This window comes from Gekko japonicus, unplaced genomic scaffold (genome assembly GCF_001447785.1).
Source record: "Gekko japonicus isolate JY-2015 unplaced genomic scaffold, Gekko_japonicus_V1.1 scaffold1315, whole genome shotgun sequence".
In the NCBI taxonomy this organism is placed as follows: domain Eukaryota; kingdom Metazoa; phylum Chordata; class Lepidosauria; order Squamata; family Gekkonidae; genus Gekko; species Gekko japonicus.
The window spans coordinates 15,932-36,132 of record NW_015170927.1 but is presented as its reverse complement, the minus strand read 5'-3'; the positions used below and the strand labels follow the sequence as shown (position 1 = coordinate 36,132).

The 20,201-nt window shown below is 45.8% G+C and overlaps 1 protein-coding gene across 2 annotated transcripts in view; it reads right to left on the bottom strand.

The window, feature by feature from the left end:
• ITPR1 (inositol 1,4,5-trisphosphate receptor, type 1) overlaps positions 1-20,201 on the bottom strand; it is a 323,113-nt gene that overhangs the window by 289,549 nt on the left and 13,363 nt on the right. For both annotated transcript variants that reach the window (XM_015418813.1, XM_015418814.1), the window contains exon 2: positions 19,672-19,742. In XM_015418813.1, the coding sequence (XP_015274299.1) occupies positions 19,672-19,742 (71 nt within the window). The remainder of the gene's footprint in view (positions 1-19,671; positions 19,743-20,201) is intronic.

Below are 20,201 nucleotides of genomic sequence, written 5' to 3'. Positions count from 1 at the left end.
GGAGTGGGTCTGTGTATGTGCAGCCGCCGCCGCCATGCGGAGAAGGGACCGGCCCGGGTGGGGAGGCGGTGTGGGTAGAACGAGTTGGGAGAGCGAGCAAGAGCGGCTCTGGCTGGCTAGCTGGCCAGCCAGCCGGCACACACACCCGGGAGCGGCTTTGAACTCGCTCGCTCCCTCCCAACAAAGTTCCCGGCTCTGCCTGTGCTCAGCAGGGTTTTTTTCTCGTTTGACAGCTGGGCGCAGACAGCGGCCTCGGTGGGATCTAAAAGACCAAAATAAAAGCTAGCGCCTGTTTGCACAAGCGCATAGCTAAAACCGGAAACACACAAAAAAAAGACCCAACGGGGGGGAAGGGTAGCGCGGTCACGGCGGATTGCTGTCCAGATACCAAAACCGCGGATACAAAGCGCGAGATGTCAGAAAACACCTGTTCCAACAGGTGTCAAAAAAACGCGGATAAAAGATCAGAAACCGCGGGAGTCTGCCGGCTTCGGAGCTGCGAGTCCGGGAAAGAATGTAGACAGGAAACTTTACTGCGGGAGAAATCAGCTGCGAGTCCCGCACTAAACATCCGTGTGACCACGACCTAAATACACTTTCAAACCACTTTCAGTGCACTTTGCAGCTGGATTTTACTGTGTAACATGGCAAAATCCACTTGCAAACGGTCGCTGAAGTGGATTTAAACTGCATTATTTGGCATGTGTGAAAATGCCTAAGATTTGAATAAAGCAACACAGACATCGCTTCAATAAATAAGTTTAATCAATTTAATCCTCAGTCACAACTGTGAGGTAATCTAGGCTGAGCGTGTGACTGACCAAAGGTAGCGGTGTGTGCTTCCACGGCAGAGAGAGGATTCAAACCTGGGTCTCCCAGATCCTAGTCTGACACTCTAACTGCCATACCACACCAGCTCTTGGTTAATTGACACTAATTGATTTTATGGGGGTGGACCCTTGTATGTAGGTGGTGCTGTTTAACACAGTAGCTCTGTCTTATGAAGCAGGACAAGCTTGCCTGCTTCTGATGCTAGAGATACCTGATGCTAGAGAAAATTTTATATATGGGGGCAGGTACTGGCAGACAAAATCATTCTTACTTCAAACTGAAAGGCAGGGAATGCGAAGCTGCCACATCTTCAAAGTGGGGGGAAAACGTTTAATCAAATAGTTACAGGGTTTTAAAGCACATGCCATCAGCTGAAGAGTTTCTGACAAAGTTCTGCTTCCTATATATATAAGATATACCTACAAGACTGTCAGTCCCAATATGTCCCTCAAAAGGCTTTGTGCTCCTCTGATCAACATCTACTGGCTATCCCCGGCCCAAAGGATGTATGCCTGACCTCGACCAGAGTCAGAGTTTTCTCAGCTCAGGTGCCAGCCTGGTGGAACTCTCTCCCAGTTGAGATTTAGGCCCTGTGGGATTTAATGCAGCTCTGCAGGGCCTGTAAAATGTAGACATTCCACCAGGTGGCCACTCATCCCTAATAGCCTCCCCTGCTCTGCCCTGCTTTACTCCACCTTGGCAGATTCTCACTCGCTATCTGCACTGTATTGTTCCACCTTCAGCTACTACAATTAGATTTGTGTAGCTGACATCATTAAATGTTTCAGTAAAGTTTCAGTAATGGTTGAGAATATTCTGTATTGGTGTATTCTGTATTCTAACCTTGTATTATATTTCTGTTATGTATTATTTTAAGTGTATTGTAACCCGCCCTGAGCCTGCATGTGGGGAGGGCAGGCTAAATAACAAATAAATAAGCAGGAGGAGTCTTGCAGGCTATATTTCTAAATAGCACTTCTAAGTCTTCTATGAGGATTCCAGAGGCTTACTGTGAATGACTGGCCAACTGCAAAATAATTTTTGCTTGAACTGACTTATACAACAAAAATGCACAACAGCTTTAAATTTTATTTAGAAACAGGTTTCTGCCCTTCGTTTCAAAATAAAACTTGTAAATATGACTGCGGTATGTGCTGCAGATGTTTCAGACATACTTCTCCAGATCCACTAAACAGAGACATCATCCCCCTACTTTGGCAGCTAGGGTTGCCGACCTCTAGCCAGGACCTGGAGATCATCCAGAACGACCACTGATCTTCAGACTACAGAGATCTGTCCTCCTGGAGAAAGTGACTTCTTTGGAGGGAACACTTTATGGCATTATACCCCACTGTGGCTCCTCCCTGCCCCAATCCCCCACCCCAGGCTCTACCCCCAAAAAATCTCCAGGAATTTTCCAATGCAAGGTTGGCAACCCTATTGGCAACTACTTCTGTCCTACTCATCCAACTCAAAGAACCCCTCTCCCCTCTCCAGAACTTTCTGTGAAATGCAGAGAAGGGGGGGCATGTCTGGGGGGGCAAGGTGAAAGAGTTAATCTGCCTTGTGCAGAAAAACATTGAGAAGGCAGGATAAACACATCTTTCCCCCTCAAATTCTCCAGGAAAGAATGAGTCCTTGCCCCCCACAGTGTGTTTTAGCGTCTTTTGTAGAAGCCCAGCCCAAATCACAACAAACTTTTCTTCTACAAGTTGAGATCTGCTTCTGTGCCCAAGGATGATGGACCCCTGCTTCTTCTTTACTGTGAGGCAGATTTTTCCCACCAAAACGCTGTACCCACTCTGACTGAGCAGCCCCTTAGTAGCGTATTATAACAACCAGGGGTCATTTCGTAGAAAAAGAGCTAGGGGGACTCATTAGCATAACTCATTAGCATATGCCACACCCCCTGACATTACCGGAAGTGTGTCCTCCCCACAGCCAGCGGCGACCTCCAGCGGGCACCAGCAGGGAGCTCCAGGCCCCGCCCTCCCGCACCTCACCCGGGGGGATGGCGTCCCCCCGCGTCCCCCCCAAATGACCCCTGATAACAACAGAATTATAACTTTCTGCGTGTCCCACCCTGTGACAGAGAAGTTACCTGGCTTTTGCCTAGGCCAGAGATTTATTGTAACTCAGCAGGAGCCCTCTTATAAAGTTCAAACAGAAAGGTTGATTTTATTGAATAGGCACAGTTGGGTTAGGAATAGGCAGGGAATGAGAAGTGGAGGTGAATTTTGTTTATACAAATCATAATACTATTTTGAACAGGCAACAAAGCATAGTTGAAGCTTATTTTCTTAGAGACTCAGTTCTCAACTGTGAGAGGTTTGTTGGTCTTGAAGATTTCTTTCAGCAACAGTGTATCTTAATACAGTTTCATAGAAGTCTTAGTTTCCTGGAAGTCAGCACTTTCTTCCTGTATTTAAATACCTCCCTTGTGGAATTACAACTTTCTGTTTTTACTCTTCAGGAGTCTAAGACCGCTTCCCTTTTCACACAAACCAGGGGTCCCTTCTGAGCTGAACCCTCTGAATAACTGGGGAAGCGATATCCTCCTCTTTCTAGGAGCGATAATCCTTTTCTGTTTGGCTAGACTGGCACTTTCAACCTACTGTCCTCTTCTGCCAAACCTAAACCCCAATTCTGGAGACTGTGAATAAACAGAATTCAGCTAGGGCTGACACTTAGACTTTAAGTTCTAATTTCTGAACTTTCCCTCAAATGTGATAGTACACAGTAAAGGCAAGGAAGTTGTGTTCCTCCACTTCACAAGTGCACTTGTCTGTTTCCCCCTCACAGACACACAAACTCCACTTGTCTAGCTTCTGAGGTGACAGAGACGGAAAGCAAGATGAAAAAGACCCTTTCCCTCAGCACTCAGCTGTTCTTAAAGCTCTCCTCATGCACGAAGACAGCAGCCTGTCAATCAAGCTGTGCATCACCATGAGACATTAACCCTTACTCTCCCAGCTCTCTGAAGTTGATGCCCTAAGCGTCCTTTTTTGGAGGTCACTTGGGGGAACTACAGCAACAGGGAGCCATAGCAACAGGAGCAACCATTCAGAAGGCAGAGTTATCTTTCCAGTCATTGCTCCTGTCTCACTGCCTTCCTATCTGGGCAGCTGTGGAGGACTTCTCTACACTCATCCTCATTTGTGGTTACAGAGGTTAGCCTCATTGGTCCATAGCCAAAACTAAAAGCCATAACCCTTTATAGAGGCCACAATAAAGCACGCAAGCTTTGAGTTTTCCATCATTCTTCATCAGGCTGGATGACCCAGGCCATGATCTTAAGGCCCCTCTGTCTGCATTTTGGGTTGAATACTCAACTGACTTCATTGGGTTCAGGCATGACTAGCGTCAGATTGTACCCCTGGCATTCTGGCAAGAAGGCACAAAAAACTAAACTGAAACTGAACTGAAACTGAACTGATCCAGCGGAAAAATATACATATATAACCAGCAGTCAAAAATGCATTGGATGCCAAGGAGAACACTCAGGTCCAATAAAAGGAGAAAAGCAAAATAAATATGCATTATTCCATATACTGACAATTTCAGTTGATGCACGGTGGTGATTATAGGGAGAAACCATCTTCTGCAGGTCCTCCACAGGCTACCCACACTTCCTCTGGAGAAAATGGTTGCTTTGGAAGGTGGACTCTTTTGCCTTATAACCTACTTTGTTCCCTCCCCAAACCCCACCCTTTCTAGACTTGACTCCCAAATCTCCAGGAATCTCTCAACCCAGAGCTGGCAACCCTATAAAGGTCTTGGAACAAATTAACATTAATTCCAGTGGGGTAAGCATGTCAGTATGTTTCACCAGAGCCAAAAAGGAACCTTTTTGCTCCCTTAAAGATTAAACAGATTTAGTGTTGCGTAAGCGTCATGCCTAGAGCCTGTGCATGAAGCAAATTCTCAAGCAGCAGATGGATTAGAAAGGAAATACAGCGAACAGTGGGGTTAAGAGGCCATAAATACACAAGGTGCAGTTTGTGACATTTCTATGCAAAACTCAGACATGAGCACTACGCATGCAATTATACCTCTGTAGCCCTGACCTAGATAGCCCAGGCTAGCCCAGTCTTGTAAGATCTGAGAAGCTAAATAGACTCGGCCTTTGCTAGTATTTGGATGGGAGACCTCCAAAGGAATACCAGGGTTGTGACGTGGAGGCAGGCAATGGCAAACCACCTCTGAAACTACCTCTATCTGAGGTTCCACAAAACTCCTATTTACTGATAGGGAAAGGACAATGTAACACCCATTAAAATGTATTCTGCCTTGTATTTATGATTTAAAGTTAAGGAAATTAAAAATAAAAGGTAGGTTAGTTTTACGAACCCATGTTATGATCTTTGGGGGAGTGGGTTGCAAAACGTTCTTACAGTGACAAAGTATCTTGAACCAGGGGGAAAGTGTTTGGTGATCAAGCAGATGGTTTCAGAGATCTGCGTGCAGAGTACCGTTGCAAAACTCCAGGTCAGACCTGGAAATCTCCCAACATTACAGTTGATCTCCAGACTACACAGGGCAGTAGTGCGGGGTGTACGGGACAACGGCCCCTCCCAAATCCCCAACACTGCTGAGACGGGTGAGTGCACCTGCCCCACTAGTTGACTTGCAGACAGAGGGGGTGGCAGGGAGAAGCAGGGGACACACTGCATCACTGCTTGTGCCGCCGCCGCAGAGCTTCTTCCCTCGCTCTCCCCCTTTCACCCTGCTGCCCCAAAGAAAGGAGCCGTCGGGTCCTAGTGCCACCATATTCTATTCCCTCAGGAAGACCTTTCATTTCCTGCCCCCTCCCTCAAACAGTGGAGGTGGCCCACAGTACAGGAAGTCCCCCCCCATGGTTCCTCCACACACAACAGTGTGGGGCACACCATCCTCAGGTGGTGGAGTGGGAGAGGGGACAGCATGGATGAGTCTCTGAAAGGTGGGAGAGGGATGTAGTGGTGCCTCAGAGAAGCTAAACCCACTGAGATTTCTTTTGTGTCCTCCCCCACAGCCCCAGGTTCAGAAAGGTCAAGATGGTCCTTCATCCGGTGCCCCCCTCCATCCAGTACCCCCCCCCCAGTGAAAAATGTCTAAGCTACGGGGCTGAGACAACACATAACGCTCCCCTGGAGAAAATGGCTTCTTTGGAGTGTGGACAACATGGCATTATAGCTTGTTGAGGCCCCTCCCTAAGCTGCCCCCCCCAAATCTCCAGGGATTTTCCAACCTGAAGCTGGCAACCCTAGAAGTCTGAGGTTTATTTGTGAACTCTTAGATTTTCAAACTTGGGTGGGGACTACACCACTAAAGCCAAATATCCTCCACAACTACAACCTATTTGTCAAATGAACAGTTTTGCCCTACAAAAAACCCCACAGCAGTATGAAACTACAAACTGCTTCCACTGAGTCACTCTGGCAGACATGCTTCATTTGACGTTTTGGAAGCCTCAGATGCAACATTTCTCAAGTAGCTTCAACTGGAGGAGAGGCAGAAACTACCTAGACAGGCAAACAGTATTATTGACAAGTAAATTCCCAAGCGGGCTATCTAATGAAAGTTTAGATCCCTCCACAGTCGCAGATGATATAAAATAAGCCGATTTGAAGTGTAAAATGTTTTAAATTAAAATAACCGATGACCCAATTCTATATCAAGCCGAACCATGCAGGATAATTGAACAAAGTTTGAGATGGCCTCTGATGAAGTGTGCATGCACACGAAAGCTTATAACCAGAATTAAACTTTTTTCGTCCACTGGATTCAAACTTTGTTCTGTTGCTTTGTTCTGTTGTAAGACAGCTGCCCACCTGCATCTATCTTCACGGAAGGCACCACATTAAGCCGCATGGAATGGAACTCCATCAACCTTACGGAGAAACTTGCACAGGTATCTGATGAAGTGTACACGCACATGAAAGCTAATATCCGGAATTAAACTTTGTTGGTCCTACAGGTGCCACTGGTGCCACCCAGTTGGTCTTAAAAGTGCCACCCAGAATTAAACTTTGTTGGTCTTAAAGGTGCCACTGGACACAAACTCTGTTCTACTGCTTCCAACCAACACGGCTATTCACCTGAATCTATCATGCAGGATAAATGTTCACTAGCTGAAGCATGTCTTACCTTTTAATAATGAGTCTAGCCTAGTGGTTAAAGACATGGCTCTCCCACGCCTGACCCCTGATGGGTAGGCACTGTCTCAATTATTAAAACAAATAAAAATAGTAACATCTGTGCCCTTAGCACCATTCTGCTCATGGAGCAACCTGGCTGGGTTCATATATCCCTATGTGCCACGAAACTTACTGAGCAACCTCATACCAGTTATTCATTTTCTCTCTCAGACATAAGGAGGTCTTGTGGGGATAAAATGGAGGAGAGGAGAACCCCAAAAGCCACCCTGATTTTTTTGGAGAAAAGGTGGGATAAAAAGCATTAAATAAACAATCTTATTTATTATCAGCCATCATCCCACAGTGCCTCTCAACCTCTATAGTCAGACACAACACAGGCCAAAAGTTTTTGGCACAGAGGAACTGGACAGGCAGGTTTTCACAGCTTGCGTAACAAAAACCGCTGAGACTGGAAAACTCAAGGGCAGAAGTCAAGGACTGAATGGCTGCACTATATAGACAAACTGACAGAGTTATAATTTTGCCTACAAACAGGTATGCTTGAACTTAAAACAGAACTGGCACCAGAAAAAAACAGTGCTAATAGTAGAACAGTGCTAATTGCATAAATGGCACTACTTTGATTTGTTTTAATAACCACACAGAAAGAACATGTAAACAGTTGTACCCACCCATTAGGGGTCACGTGGGGAGAGCATGGTCTGTACACATGACCTGACAAAACCTCTCAAACATTTTGTTCTGTAGCAGACTGACAAACCAGGGAAGCCCAGGTCCTCTATTGTTTTATCAAGGGAAAATCCTTGACATTTCTGCTTCATGCATTCCATGGCATGACAAATGCAATGACTAAAACTGCAATCCTAAACAGACTTATAACCTTCTCAGTTGAAGGCAATAGGCTGAGAGAAGGATGTAACTCTATTTAGGACTACATGGCTTGTCATTCCCATGCTGAAAACTGAATCACAGAATCGGAAGGAGCCATAAAGGCCATCTAGTCCAACCCCCTGCTTAAAGCAGGATCAGCCTAAATCAAGGGAGTCAAATATACGGCCCGTGGGCTGGGCTGCTATCCAGCCTATGAGCAACTGGCTCTCTGCTGCTTCTTGCTTCTGCTTCCTGTTTCCTGCATTGCAGCTCCTTTTGCCCAGTCTCTCCTATTTCCTGCTTCGCAGAGGAGAGAAAGAAAGCCAAGCCTCCCTTCCCTCGATTGGCTGAGGGCTCCTCCCCCTCTGGAGAGAGAGCGAGAGCGAGAGAGAGTCCGATGGCACTTGGAGAGATCCTCCTTTCCAGTTCTAACAGATTGGGGGGGGGGGAGAAACCTAACAGCACAGCTTGCATTCTTTATTAGTGGAAGAGAGCAAGAGTCCAGTAGCTCCCTAACAACTAACAAAATTTGTGGCAGGGCATGAGCTTTCATGAGTCACTACTCACTTCTTCAGATACAGCTAGAATGTGAGTCCATCTGTCGTTATATCTTGGAGAGTGAAGTGATTTCAGACACCAAATGACAACAGCAGGATTTCAGGTGCCAAATGACAACAGCGGACAATCTAAGTCTCCATTCGGTCCAGAAAGATGCATTGTCTTGCGCTTCGTTATCAGCTGCAATTCAGCAGTCTCTCTTTCTAATGTCCCTTTGAAATTCCTTTGTAAGGCAACTGCTACTCTGAGGTCAGCAACTGAATGTCCTGGAAGATTGAAATGTTCCCCCACTAGTTTTTGAATGTTGTGGTTTCTAATAGCAGTAGAAAGAGTAAGAGTCCAGTAGCACCTTAAAGACTAACAAAATTTCTGGTAGGGTATGTGCTTTCGTGAGTCACTGCTCAGTTCTTCAGACGTATTTTCATCCTCCTGGACTGAATCGTTGTGGGCCAAATTGAGACCTAGGTTTCCTGTCTCATTACCAGTGCCGATATCTCCATGCCTACTACCCCTCTGCATCTCATACCTAATCAAATCACACCTGCTATTGCCATTCAGCATCTTTATAAAGTGTATATCTCCAGTACCTTTTATTATATTTTATGACACACATGGCCCAACCAGACGAAGCGGCTTTTATGTCTCATCCAGCCCTTGCAACAAAGGAGTTCAACATCTCTGGCCTAAATCATCCCTGACAAGTGTTTGTCCAGCCACTGCTTGAAAACTGCCAGTGAGGGGGAGCTCACCAAATCCCTAGGCAGCCAATTCCACTGCTGAACTACTCTTATTGTAAAAAAAAAAATTACCCTAATACCCATTATTGCAAGTCCTGTCCCAGCTGCCAACAGGAACATCTCCCTGTCCTCCTCTAAATGACAGCCTTTCAAATACTCAAAAGGAGCAACCATGTCCTCTTCAACCGCCTCTTCTCCAGATTCAACATTCCCAAATCCCTCAGCCTTCCCTCATAAGGCTCGGTCTCCACAGGCCCCTGCTGTGTAAGGCCCTGAAGAGTCTATGTAAAGTAGATCAAGGAGCAGAACCACCAATAGGCAATGGCAAATTGTTTTCCGAACTTCATATGGAACCATGAGAACATGACTATGTAGGACTCAGTAGTAAGCCTCCTCATTTTGTTCTGACTGCCCAAAGGTAAATGGCGGCAACCACACATTTACGCAAACACACCACTTCTGCTTAACCCCAAGAATTGGGGCTTCTGGCCAGAGTCCTTCAGAAGGCAGTCACCTAGATTGTATGAATGCTCTTTAAAAAAAAGAAAAGAAAAAAGAGCTGTACTTTATTTCTCCCTGATGTATTCCGATGCTCTAAATATTCAGAAGGCACAAATTAGGTGAGGCGGCCCCGATCTCAATTCCCCAAAGTCTCATCAAGATATTGCAGTCCCATGGCGCCTCACAACCAAATATAATATTTCATTAAATATCTCACTCGTACTGGCTTATTAAGTAGGGAACACACTAATTTTAGAAAACTGATTACCCAGTTCTTTCTAGCAGAGCATTGCTGCAGCTAAGGTCAGATTTTACACCGGAACTATGGCAACAAAACCACAGTATTCCTTTGTCTACAGTGTTGGGGCTAGATTTATTAGCAGTAGTGTTCTACTTAATAGCTAACTCAACCTTTTGGCATGCTTGCCCTCAGCCTTGTCCAAAAGCTTTGTGTGTTGTTTTCAGAGGATATGAGGGTGGAGAAATAAAGAAGGAGTTAAGCTAAGTTCCCAGGTTAAAACAAAACATAGTTAAACCTGGTTACCGCTAGTCTTACCAAATAGAGAGGCCCTATTGTCTCCATTTACCCTGCATTTTATGTGCCTACTTCAAAGCTATTGAGCTTTGGGCAACTCACCTCTCTTCATCTTCAGATGCCAGAGAATAAGTATACATTCTCCAGTTAGTACCAATGTGATGTATGGGGGTTAGACCCTAGTTTGAATATCCTCTCTAAGGCCCACAGTTTCCTTGGGAACATCCCCAGGTTAGGTTGACAGATGTGTTTGGGGTGTTCTGTGCTTTCTAGGCATGAAGGGGCCTGATTCAGAACAGGGCCTAAGCCTTACCCTGGACCATTCTCCCAACTGGAAGTAGCCCTGGGGGAGCCACTTCTTGCTCTCTTATGGACACTTAACATGTACAAATGAGCAACATGTTAAGTTTTCCAGTGGGGCAAATACTGGTGCTCCTCAGAGCCATTTCAGGTAGGGAAAACATTACAGGGTGGGGTGGAAAAGCTTAAGCTCCCTCTCCTTATGGGCTATGGTCCCAATCCAAATTATAGACCTCTGCACACCTAGGAAGCATGAAACTTTTAGAACACATCAGTTGATACAACCCAGGCATATCCAGGGGAAAGTGTATTGTGCTCTTCATTTGTTTTTTACTTAATTTCTACTTCAATTTTCTCCCCAATGGTGATCCAAAACATACACAAAGTTAGGCCCTCAGTTAGTGAACAAACTGGTGGCTGTAGGCAAGTCATGGTCTCTCATTTTAATTTCACAAGAGGTTGGAGCAAAGAGAAAATGGGATAATTCCATCTACACAATCAAGAAACAGCAAGATACATAAAGTGAGATTAAAATACTCTGTTTGCAACCTGTACAGCTGACTGTATATAAATATGCACAGCTGTCTCCCTATAGCTCCAGTTGTGATTTAAGAAAAAGGCTAGAAGCTTCCATTGCATTAAACCTAAGACTTTAAATAAATAAATGCAGCCAAGACCCAAACTATAATTCTTCAGGGTCTCTGAGAACCAAACTTGCATACTTGATGTCAGTTTGTTGAGAATCAGATGTCCATAGCTGCTGGCTGTAATTCTGTCATATCTGCCACTTTCATTTGTGCAGCCAAGTGACTTCCTGAGACTCTGAGTTTAGCGGACAGCTCATTTCTACACTGAAACCATAAGAAAGCACTGCCATGTTAGTCTTTCTACAGTGAGTTTGAAAAGCACTGGGCATGCATGTTGAATGCTCAAAACCTGTGGCAGCAAAAAGGTGTGGTGGATGGGCTGACTGTCTCCATTTGGGGCCATCTGATGGCCATTATGTGAAACCAGATGCTGACATAGATGGATCACTGGTATGAACCGGCATGGCTGCTCTTATAAGAGAGCCAGAAAACATGAGTGATTTTTTTTTTTTTAAGTAAGCAAGAAGAGAAGAGGTGAGCCACATCCAAATGTATTTAGCTTGGGCATGGCCAAAGACAGAAAAGAAAGGCTGGGAACATATCTGTGGCCAGGGCCGGCCCCAGCTTATTTTGCACCCTAGGCGAGGATCCCTTCTGGTGCCCCCCCATGCGCCCACCAATTTCCCCTTCTACCCCTTAGATAGATAGATAGATAGATAGATAGATAGATAGATAGATAGATGATAGATAGATAGATAGATAGATAGATAGATAGATAGATACATGGGGGCGGGTGCAGTTTGGTGCCCCTCGTCAGGGTGCCCAGAGAAGAGGCTGACCGGCGGGGCGCTCACAAGCCATTGCTCCCCTGGCCCTGCTGCTGCTGCCCCGGCCGGGTGGAGGAGAAGCACTCGCACTCCACTGGAAAGCCGAGGGGGCAGGCAGGGAGAAGTCAGCCAGCCAAAGAGGCAGCGGGCGGCAGCGGCGGAGGTCACCCAGCTGCAGAAATCCAATAGTGGGGGGTGGGCTTTTGGTGGGGGCAGTTTGGCGCCCCTAAGGGCTGGCACGCTCTAGGCGAATGCCTAGTTCGACTAGTGAGTGAGCCGGCCCTGTCTGTGGCTTTTAAACAAGATCTGAGCTAAGCTTCTGTCCCTTTTCTGTTGCAGTTATTTAGCCTAGCCTTTGGCACAGAATGACAATGCTCTTGGCTATTAGCCTTCAGTTTTTCACTTGTGACCCTGAGTGAACCAAGCTGGTGGATCCAGAATTAGCCCAGGATGGGGAGTTTTATTCTGCTTATTTTTCTAGTTATTTAAATTGTAATTTTGTCTGTTGTTTTGGGTCCCTGCTGAAGAGAAAGGCAGGATAAAGTACAAAAGAGCAGAATCCAGTGTTTCCAGCAATTCATAATCTGAAGCAAATCCACAGCCCAAATTCTGCAGCATGCTTGGCCTGTTTAATAAAATGACCACATCTCTGGCAACAGAGGGAAGATAAAATCATCAGCTGTAAGCATGCTTACCTGAACTTCCAAGTTAACATGGACCAGTTTAGGTGGAAAGATTTTTTTATGTGCAAGCAGATGAAGTTCAATTTCAGTTCATTCTTGCATGCCAGTGTATTGGCCCATCTCTTCCTTTTTTTTCACAATTCCTCCAAGGAGCTTAGAGGAGTTTACAGATGGTTCCCAAGCAGTCTAAACTCCAGGCAGTTTGTAGTGCTATAGACCTGCTCAGCTTCTGCTACAGCAACTGCATCATGCACTTTCTTAACTGTTGTCTGGATCTATCTATATACTAATAGCGAAGTTGCCCCCGTGAGTGCGGATCGCTAAATCCGCGCTCCGGGGGCCCCTGCGCATGCGCAGGGAATGCTCTGTAGCAGGCCTCACCGCCGCCGCGCAGCCGCCTCCTCCTCGGAGCAGGGCGGGCGGCTGGGCGGGGAGGACCGGCCTCACTGCCACTGCCGCTGCCGCCGAGCCTGGCAAAGGGGGGGAAAGGACCGGCCTCGTAGTCGGGCGGGGGGGAACCGGACTCGCCTCCGCCGCCTTGGAGCCGGTCGGGGGGGAGGACCGGCCTCGCCGCCGCCACCGCCGACTCGGGGAGATCGAGCGGGGGGGGATCGAGCGGGGGGGATCGAGGAGACGGAGCTCTTCCCCCCCCCGCGAGTATGGCGGGTCCCCCTCTTGTCCTTTCCTGTACCTCAATTCATGTAATGTAACAAGAAAGAAATCTATTCCATTTCTGGAAACAATACAAATATGAAAAGACACACAGAGTTCAAAACTTTCATTGGCTGAAACCACTAAATGGCCTCAAAATACCTGAAACATGTTTCTCCTCTCAAAAACAGGGGCCAAGGGGTCCAAATGTGTGGCAGTATTAATTATATAGCAATGTTTAGAACTGACGCTTCATTACATTTTTGTAAAAAATTATTTACTACAATATTTAAACCTTTGATCCCCCCCCCCCAAGTTGGAGGCTTATTATGTTACTCGTTATGGCAATTTTAATAGATATGCCTACGCTTTTACGGAAGATCTGCCAGGCACCTCACCCTAAATAAGAAAGTTTAGGCATGAATATGGGTCGCTGGCATTTGCTACGTAGTGACAGATGAAGCTGTCTTTTACTATGAATGTGCCAGACTTATTAAAAAGTATCCCCAACTGGACTTGTAACAGTACTTTTAGAACAGCAACTATTTTTGATATTTATAGTGACTTCTGGTCACCTGGGCTGGTACCTGTGCATGACTCAGCCCAATGCAGAAATTCTGGGGCACCTAGTTTAAGAACTAGGAGCCGGATCCAGCAATCTATCTGCAGAAGACATCCATGGTCATAGACTTTCCCCTGCCCCCACACAGCAGTCCCTTCTGACACAAGAACATTGGTTTCCCAGGGATATGAAAGCCACATGAAACAACAGCTGTGCAGGTCCTTGGGCTGCCATGAGGAGGAAGGGGGAGCAAAATTGCCCTTCCTACCTCTTGTCAGAGGAGCTCTGCTGATGGAAAAGGCACTTCCACTAACAGAAAGGAAAGGAGGAAGTGATTTTACCCCCTTCCAACTCCTCACTGCAGTCCACCAATCCATACAGCTTTTACTCCACATATGCACTGCCATCTTGGGAACAGACTTTCCCCAGAGCTGGAAATGGCTACTGAGGAGAGGGGAAAGCAGAGAATATCAATAAATGCTTGCACAAAGGTCTATAATCCTTGTATAGACCAGAGGATCACTGGTGCCAACCCCACGGCACACGCTGCCTGCAACCTTAAAGACAGAGGGTGAAAGCTGGTGCAATGAGTTAGGTTTGGAAGCATAAAAGCCCCTTCACCAATCCAAGTTTATATTACCACACCAACTTGAGTCTGTGCAGCCACCTCTCAGGCATAGCAATCAAGTTCAGAACAACATGGCATGAGGGGGGCGCAGGAAAAAGTCACTTTCTATTTCAATCCAAAGACTCTAGATTTTTTTTTGAGTGACAGCTAGGAAAACAGCCACCTCTCCCCCATAACCAAGTGTACATTAGCAGTGATGCCTCTGCTACCCAGGCTAGGAAGCAGGTTTGTTGCCCCAACACTCAACCTTGCAACGGCTCCAGTCTTGCTGCTCATCACAGGTAAATTTCATGTAATTCAGACAACCAGTGCCAAGATGACAGAAGAGTGGGTTTACTGAGTGGAGCTAAATTGAAAAGAACACAGAGAAATCATTGGCTTGTAGTTCAAGACTCTTGAGATCAGTCAGCAGGCCTTCTAGAGGGACCTGTAGACTCCAGACTACATTATAATAGCTCATGGAAAACCAACATGTTTGTTTTGCTACAAGCATTTGATTTTGCTATAAGCTGCTGAAGCTTTTTAAGCAGGCCAAAAATTACCATGCCCTCCCAAATCTTTCTTGACTGCAAAACCTATTGCATTGTACACAGTGCTTAAAACAAAACAGAAATTCTCCATACAAACTATCATAACTGTAACTTTGATCAAATACAAAGTTTTTGTTCAAAGGCCTGGATTGTCAGCTTTAGTTATAGCTCAGCTACTGCTCTGTGAAACAGCTACTTGGAAACCCCAGCAAACACAATCGGGATTAGCATCAAAAGACCAAACAGATTTTACAACTACTTACTTTAACTTCAGCTCAGAAAATACTTTCACGTTCTTATGCTTCCTATGGCTTCAGTTCTTCCAAGGAAAGCCCCCCCTCCCTTTAAAAAAAAAAAAAGCATTGCTTGGCAACATATGCTGCAATGCACTCTAAATTAACCCTCAAGTACATTTCTGGAGAAGGCTTTCTGTTTTTATGAACATGTATTGCTAAGGAGTAAAAGCTTACATACAAATTAAACCACAAGATAGCTGAAACGGTTCTAGGAAAAAAGCCCACAGGAAAAAACCCACGGTCATAAATGCTCACAGGAAAAAAGCCCACGTGGAAAAAAGCCGATGTGGAAAAATGCCCACGTGGAGAAAAGCCCATGTGGAAAAAAGCCCATATACATGGCGTTTTACATGGTATTTTTCCATGTGGGCTTTTTTCCATGTGGGCTTTTATGTATATGGGCTTTTTTCCACGTGGGCTTATTTCCATGTAGGCTGCAGAGGAACCTCGCTGCAGGGGAACTAACACTGGCTAATACACAGGCAAGTCACTTAATAACATAGCAAAATTATTATTAAATTATACTTGATAAAATCACAACACAAATTGTTGCATGTGAATACAGGTAATACCTGTTCATTCTCATAAATGGAGATGAATGGTTATCCACAATTATAAATATCTATGGTGTTTTACATGGTATTTTCCATGTGGACTTTTCTCCATGTGGGCTTTTATGTATATGGGCTTTTTTCCACGTGGGCTTATTTCCATGTGGCCATTTTTCCACATGGGCATTTATGACAGTGGGGTTTTTTCTGTGGGCTTTTTTCCTGTGGGTTTTTTTCCGGTCACCAGCTGGAACACACAAAGAACCAAAAGATACAATCTGACTATCAACAGCTGAGGCACTTCTCCACAAGTTTAATGGACTTCATCCTCAGTTGTAGGTGTAAGTACAGTTCTTTAACCTAGAACATTCTATAACATGGATTCCCAGCTGGTACAACACCACACGACAGAACTTCTATACTTTATTTATTTATTTAAGGATTTTTATTCCACTCTCCCCAAATGGACTCAAGGCAGATCACGACAAATTGAGTCAACTTGGGGATACAAATCAAGTCAACTTGGGGATCCAAGTTGGCAATTTCCATATAAACAGCAGTAACTCCCCCCCATTGCATGTTTTGAGTACTTGTAAGAAACTAAAACATTACTTCATCTTCTAGATACAAAACATTTTTGTTTTTATTTAAGGGAGGGGGAAGAGAAGGGAGACCCCATGTCTCTATCTCTCTTCCTGTATGCTTCCCCTTCAAAGTTAAGTATAGTATCATAGAAACGTCAGTTTAACCACTCTGGTCAGAGGAATGCTGAAGTGTAGAACATCTGTAAAAATGAAACTTCCTGGGGCTACTGACTGACTAAACGCATTCTTCTGTGGCTACTGCATTTTTGCTACAACTTTATGGCTTAACAGCACTGTATCTTCTGATACAAAATCAAATTACCGCTCACTCTGCTCCAATCCAGACCACTTTGGGGTGTAGTGAGAGTCATGTAGAATTCCTTAGAGAAGCAACTACAGAGGCTGGTAGGACTGTAACATGACTACTTTTCATTATGAATAACTAGGAGAAAGGCCCGTTGCAGCCATTAATGCAACGGGCGCTAGCGGGTGTGTGGGGGTGGTCTGGGTCCGCGCGTCGCCGGGGCACCCCCTCCCCCCCGTCGCAGGCGCCCCGGAGCGTGGCCCTGGCTCGCACAGGCGACTAACCTTTTAAAGTGGTGCCTGCGAGAAGCGAAGGGCATGGGGAGGCTGACCTCGGCGGATCGTGTCCTGTCACCGCACGGTCCAGGCCAGACGTGGAGAGGGCGGGTGTTGGGCGAAACGGGAGCTCCTCGCAGCCGAGGCAAGGCGGGCAGGAAGGGGATGTGTCCGCCGCCGCCTCGAAAGGCGAGGGAGCAGTGGCGGTTGGGGTCAGTGGCAGCGGTCGTGGGGGGCTTGCCTGGCCCCCAAGGGAGGCAGGTGGTGGTCTTGGGGGGACTTGCCACCGCGTGTCGCTGGAGCGCGCCGTTGCTCGGCTTGGCCTCCCGTCCGAGGCGGGCAGGCGGGACCGGGCCTGAGGCTTTGGGCCGACTGCAGGCCTGGCTGGCCGCCTCAGGAAGAAGTGCGGCCGGCCAAGGAGTCCTCTCCGCCGCGTCCTGCGCCCGGCGCACGCGGCAATGAGGATCCCCTGAGGCCCTAGCTCCTCCCCGCCCACCCACACACCCAGCCCCCGGGCACGCAGAGCGGCAGCCGAGTCAGACGGCGAAGCGGGGGCGGCGGAGTGGGGCCCGGTCCCGCCCGCAGAAGTGGCCGCAGTTACCATGGCGCAGGGCTCGGCGGCACAGGGAAGGTGGACACAGCAAGCCCCTTCCCGGCCGCCCTGGCTAGTGGGGGGGGGAGTGCTCCGAGGTGGGAGTTAGGCGCGACGTCCAATGGACGCCGGGGAAGGTGCTGACGGACAGGGCATTCACCCACACACTGTAGGCGCGCATTTGCGTGCCTCTGCGTCTTACTCAATTATTATAAGGGAGAGATTTGCACTCACAAAAAATAGTTTCATGAATCCCAATTGTAACATACATGATATGGATACATACACTAGCAGCATTCTGGTCATAACATTGCAGAGCTGTACTACTACAGAGACCTTTAATCGATTCAGTAATTACTAGACACCTAGCCAGCCTGCAATGAAAACTCTTCAGGACATTTCACACAGTAATTTGCTAACATGGATACAAGTTAATTTAGTTTGTTGGAGGGTGCTGAGTGGCTGCATCATGCACGAAGCAGCCATTACACCTACTTGTAGATCTGTTTCGTTGATGGTAGCCTTTGTGTGGCACCACCCATCCCTCCCTTAAATATCTAAACACACCATAAAAAGCTACAGTGATGGAACTTGAACATATTATGCCGCCTCTTCAGTTCAACCACTTGTCTGCTTGCACTGGTTGTTTTGTATTGAGGAGGGTGCGAAAACCCTGTTATATCACAACTGACCAAATCACGTTGTGTTTCACCTCTGGGCATTTGGAAAGTCTGTGGGATGGTGCTGAAGCAAATGACAAAAATGCTGCATGAATGAGCTCTGACCTTACAGGATCTCCCCTTCTTTCTCCCCTTTACTTATGTACCTATAGTATATATTAGTTTGTAAAGGAAGAGCAACTATGGTCGGCCAGTTCGGATACAACAGCAAACTATTGTTTAGGCAAAATTGTTGAGTTCATAATGGACTCCAAGCATGCAAGGAACAATGCAAGCCATAGAGCTCATTTCATGTAGTACCAAACCAAGGTTTGGAACTAGCTCTGTACTGAATCTATGTTTTACACCACAAGGACAACAATAATACTGTCTGGCATGTCTAGTATGAGACCAAGAGACATTTTGCCAGAACAGCAGATGCACCAACTCTTCAAAGAAGTTTATGCAAAACTAAACACATTCCATAACAAACTTTGTACTAAAACTGGCACATAAGATTACTGTGGGGAACACAGATCTATCTAGACGACAATTCTTTTCCAAGGTATAACCAGACAGATGCTTCTAGGAAGTCATAAGCAAGCAGAAAGGCAACAACCCTGTTTCATGCTGCCTTGGATTAACAACATCCTCCTCTAACTAGAAGTCTTTCTATATAAACCAAGAGCAAGAGTGATACATCAGTGAAAATCAGGATCCAGTACAGACAGCATCCCAGTAGCACCACAGATTCAATTAGCATTATCTTAAAGTGTGTATGTGTATATGTATGTATTCAGGCATACACAAACACCAGAAGGAATAAGCAAATTCCTTTTTCTAAAATCTAAAACATTCACCTCAGAAAAAGCAACTAAGCATTATTTCTTTCTATTTCAGTAAAAGGGCAAGTAGAGTAAAAAAAAACCCTTCATTCCCATGATGAAATGTGTTATTTATAAAATATATTTCCCAAAAAAGAATGGACTTTAGATACACTAAACACCACTTGGATCAAGGTAGAAGCCACGCCTGGATCCGTCAGAGCTCTGCCCACCTTTTCGGCATTTGTTTGTTCAATGCTAGGAGCTATTTAAAGCTTACAATCAGTACTGGAGTCAAGACACCTGGAGGAAGAGAAATGAAACTACACAGACATCCTGTTCATCACTGGGACTCCTAGCTGTGTAGTCTCCAACTCAGGTTGCCTCTCATTTGTGTTCAACTCGCTTACTACAGAAAATCGAATTGGAAAAATAAATGTGCAATGCTTCTGCAGGCAAGGCTTTTGAATCTACACATTAAAGCTGGTTTTCCAGCCACATAAACACCATCCTATTAAAAAAAACAAACCACAAGCAACTGATGCTATGTCATCTCATATGCACAGCTGTTATTTTGGACAAGACTGATTGGACTTGAAAGGAATGCTATATGAATGCTTAAGCTCAACAAATAGAAGGGTCTCACCTCTGAATTTCTTAGGAGGGCTGTTAAGATCACCTGCTTCTGGCTGTACAACACACCGATCATCCACAAGTCTGGAATGGAGAAAGATAAAATAAGATTACCAGAAACAACCTAGACTCTTAGCAATATTAAATTTGGACCACCCAATAGAAAATATTGCTTATGTAACCCTTCAAGAGAAACAAGTAAACGTAGTGGACACAGAACTAGACCACATAATGCTCCCGGGGAAAATGTTCTTTGCTCTTCTGATTGTAATTAGATTTTCCTAGAAGTCCAGCCTTCATTCCAACCAAAGTCCAGGGAATTGACAAAAAAACTTGAATGTTCAGTAGCAAAAATGTGCTAAAAGCTCAAAAACTACAAAACCATATTAAAAACCCAAGTAGAACATCTTCTAAGTGATACCTTGAGAAAATCATTAGATAGGATATTAGGAAATGCATGGCTTGTGGTCACACCACCAGCTGAAAGGCTGCAGTCACACATGCTAAATAATCCACTTTCAATCCACTTTCAGTGCACTTTCC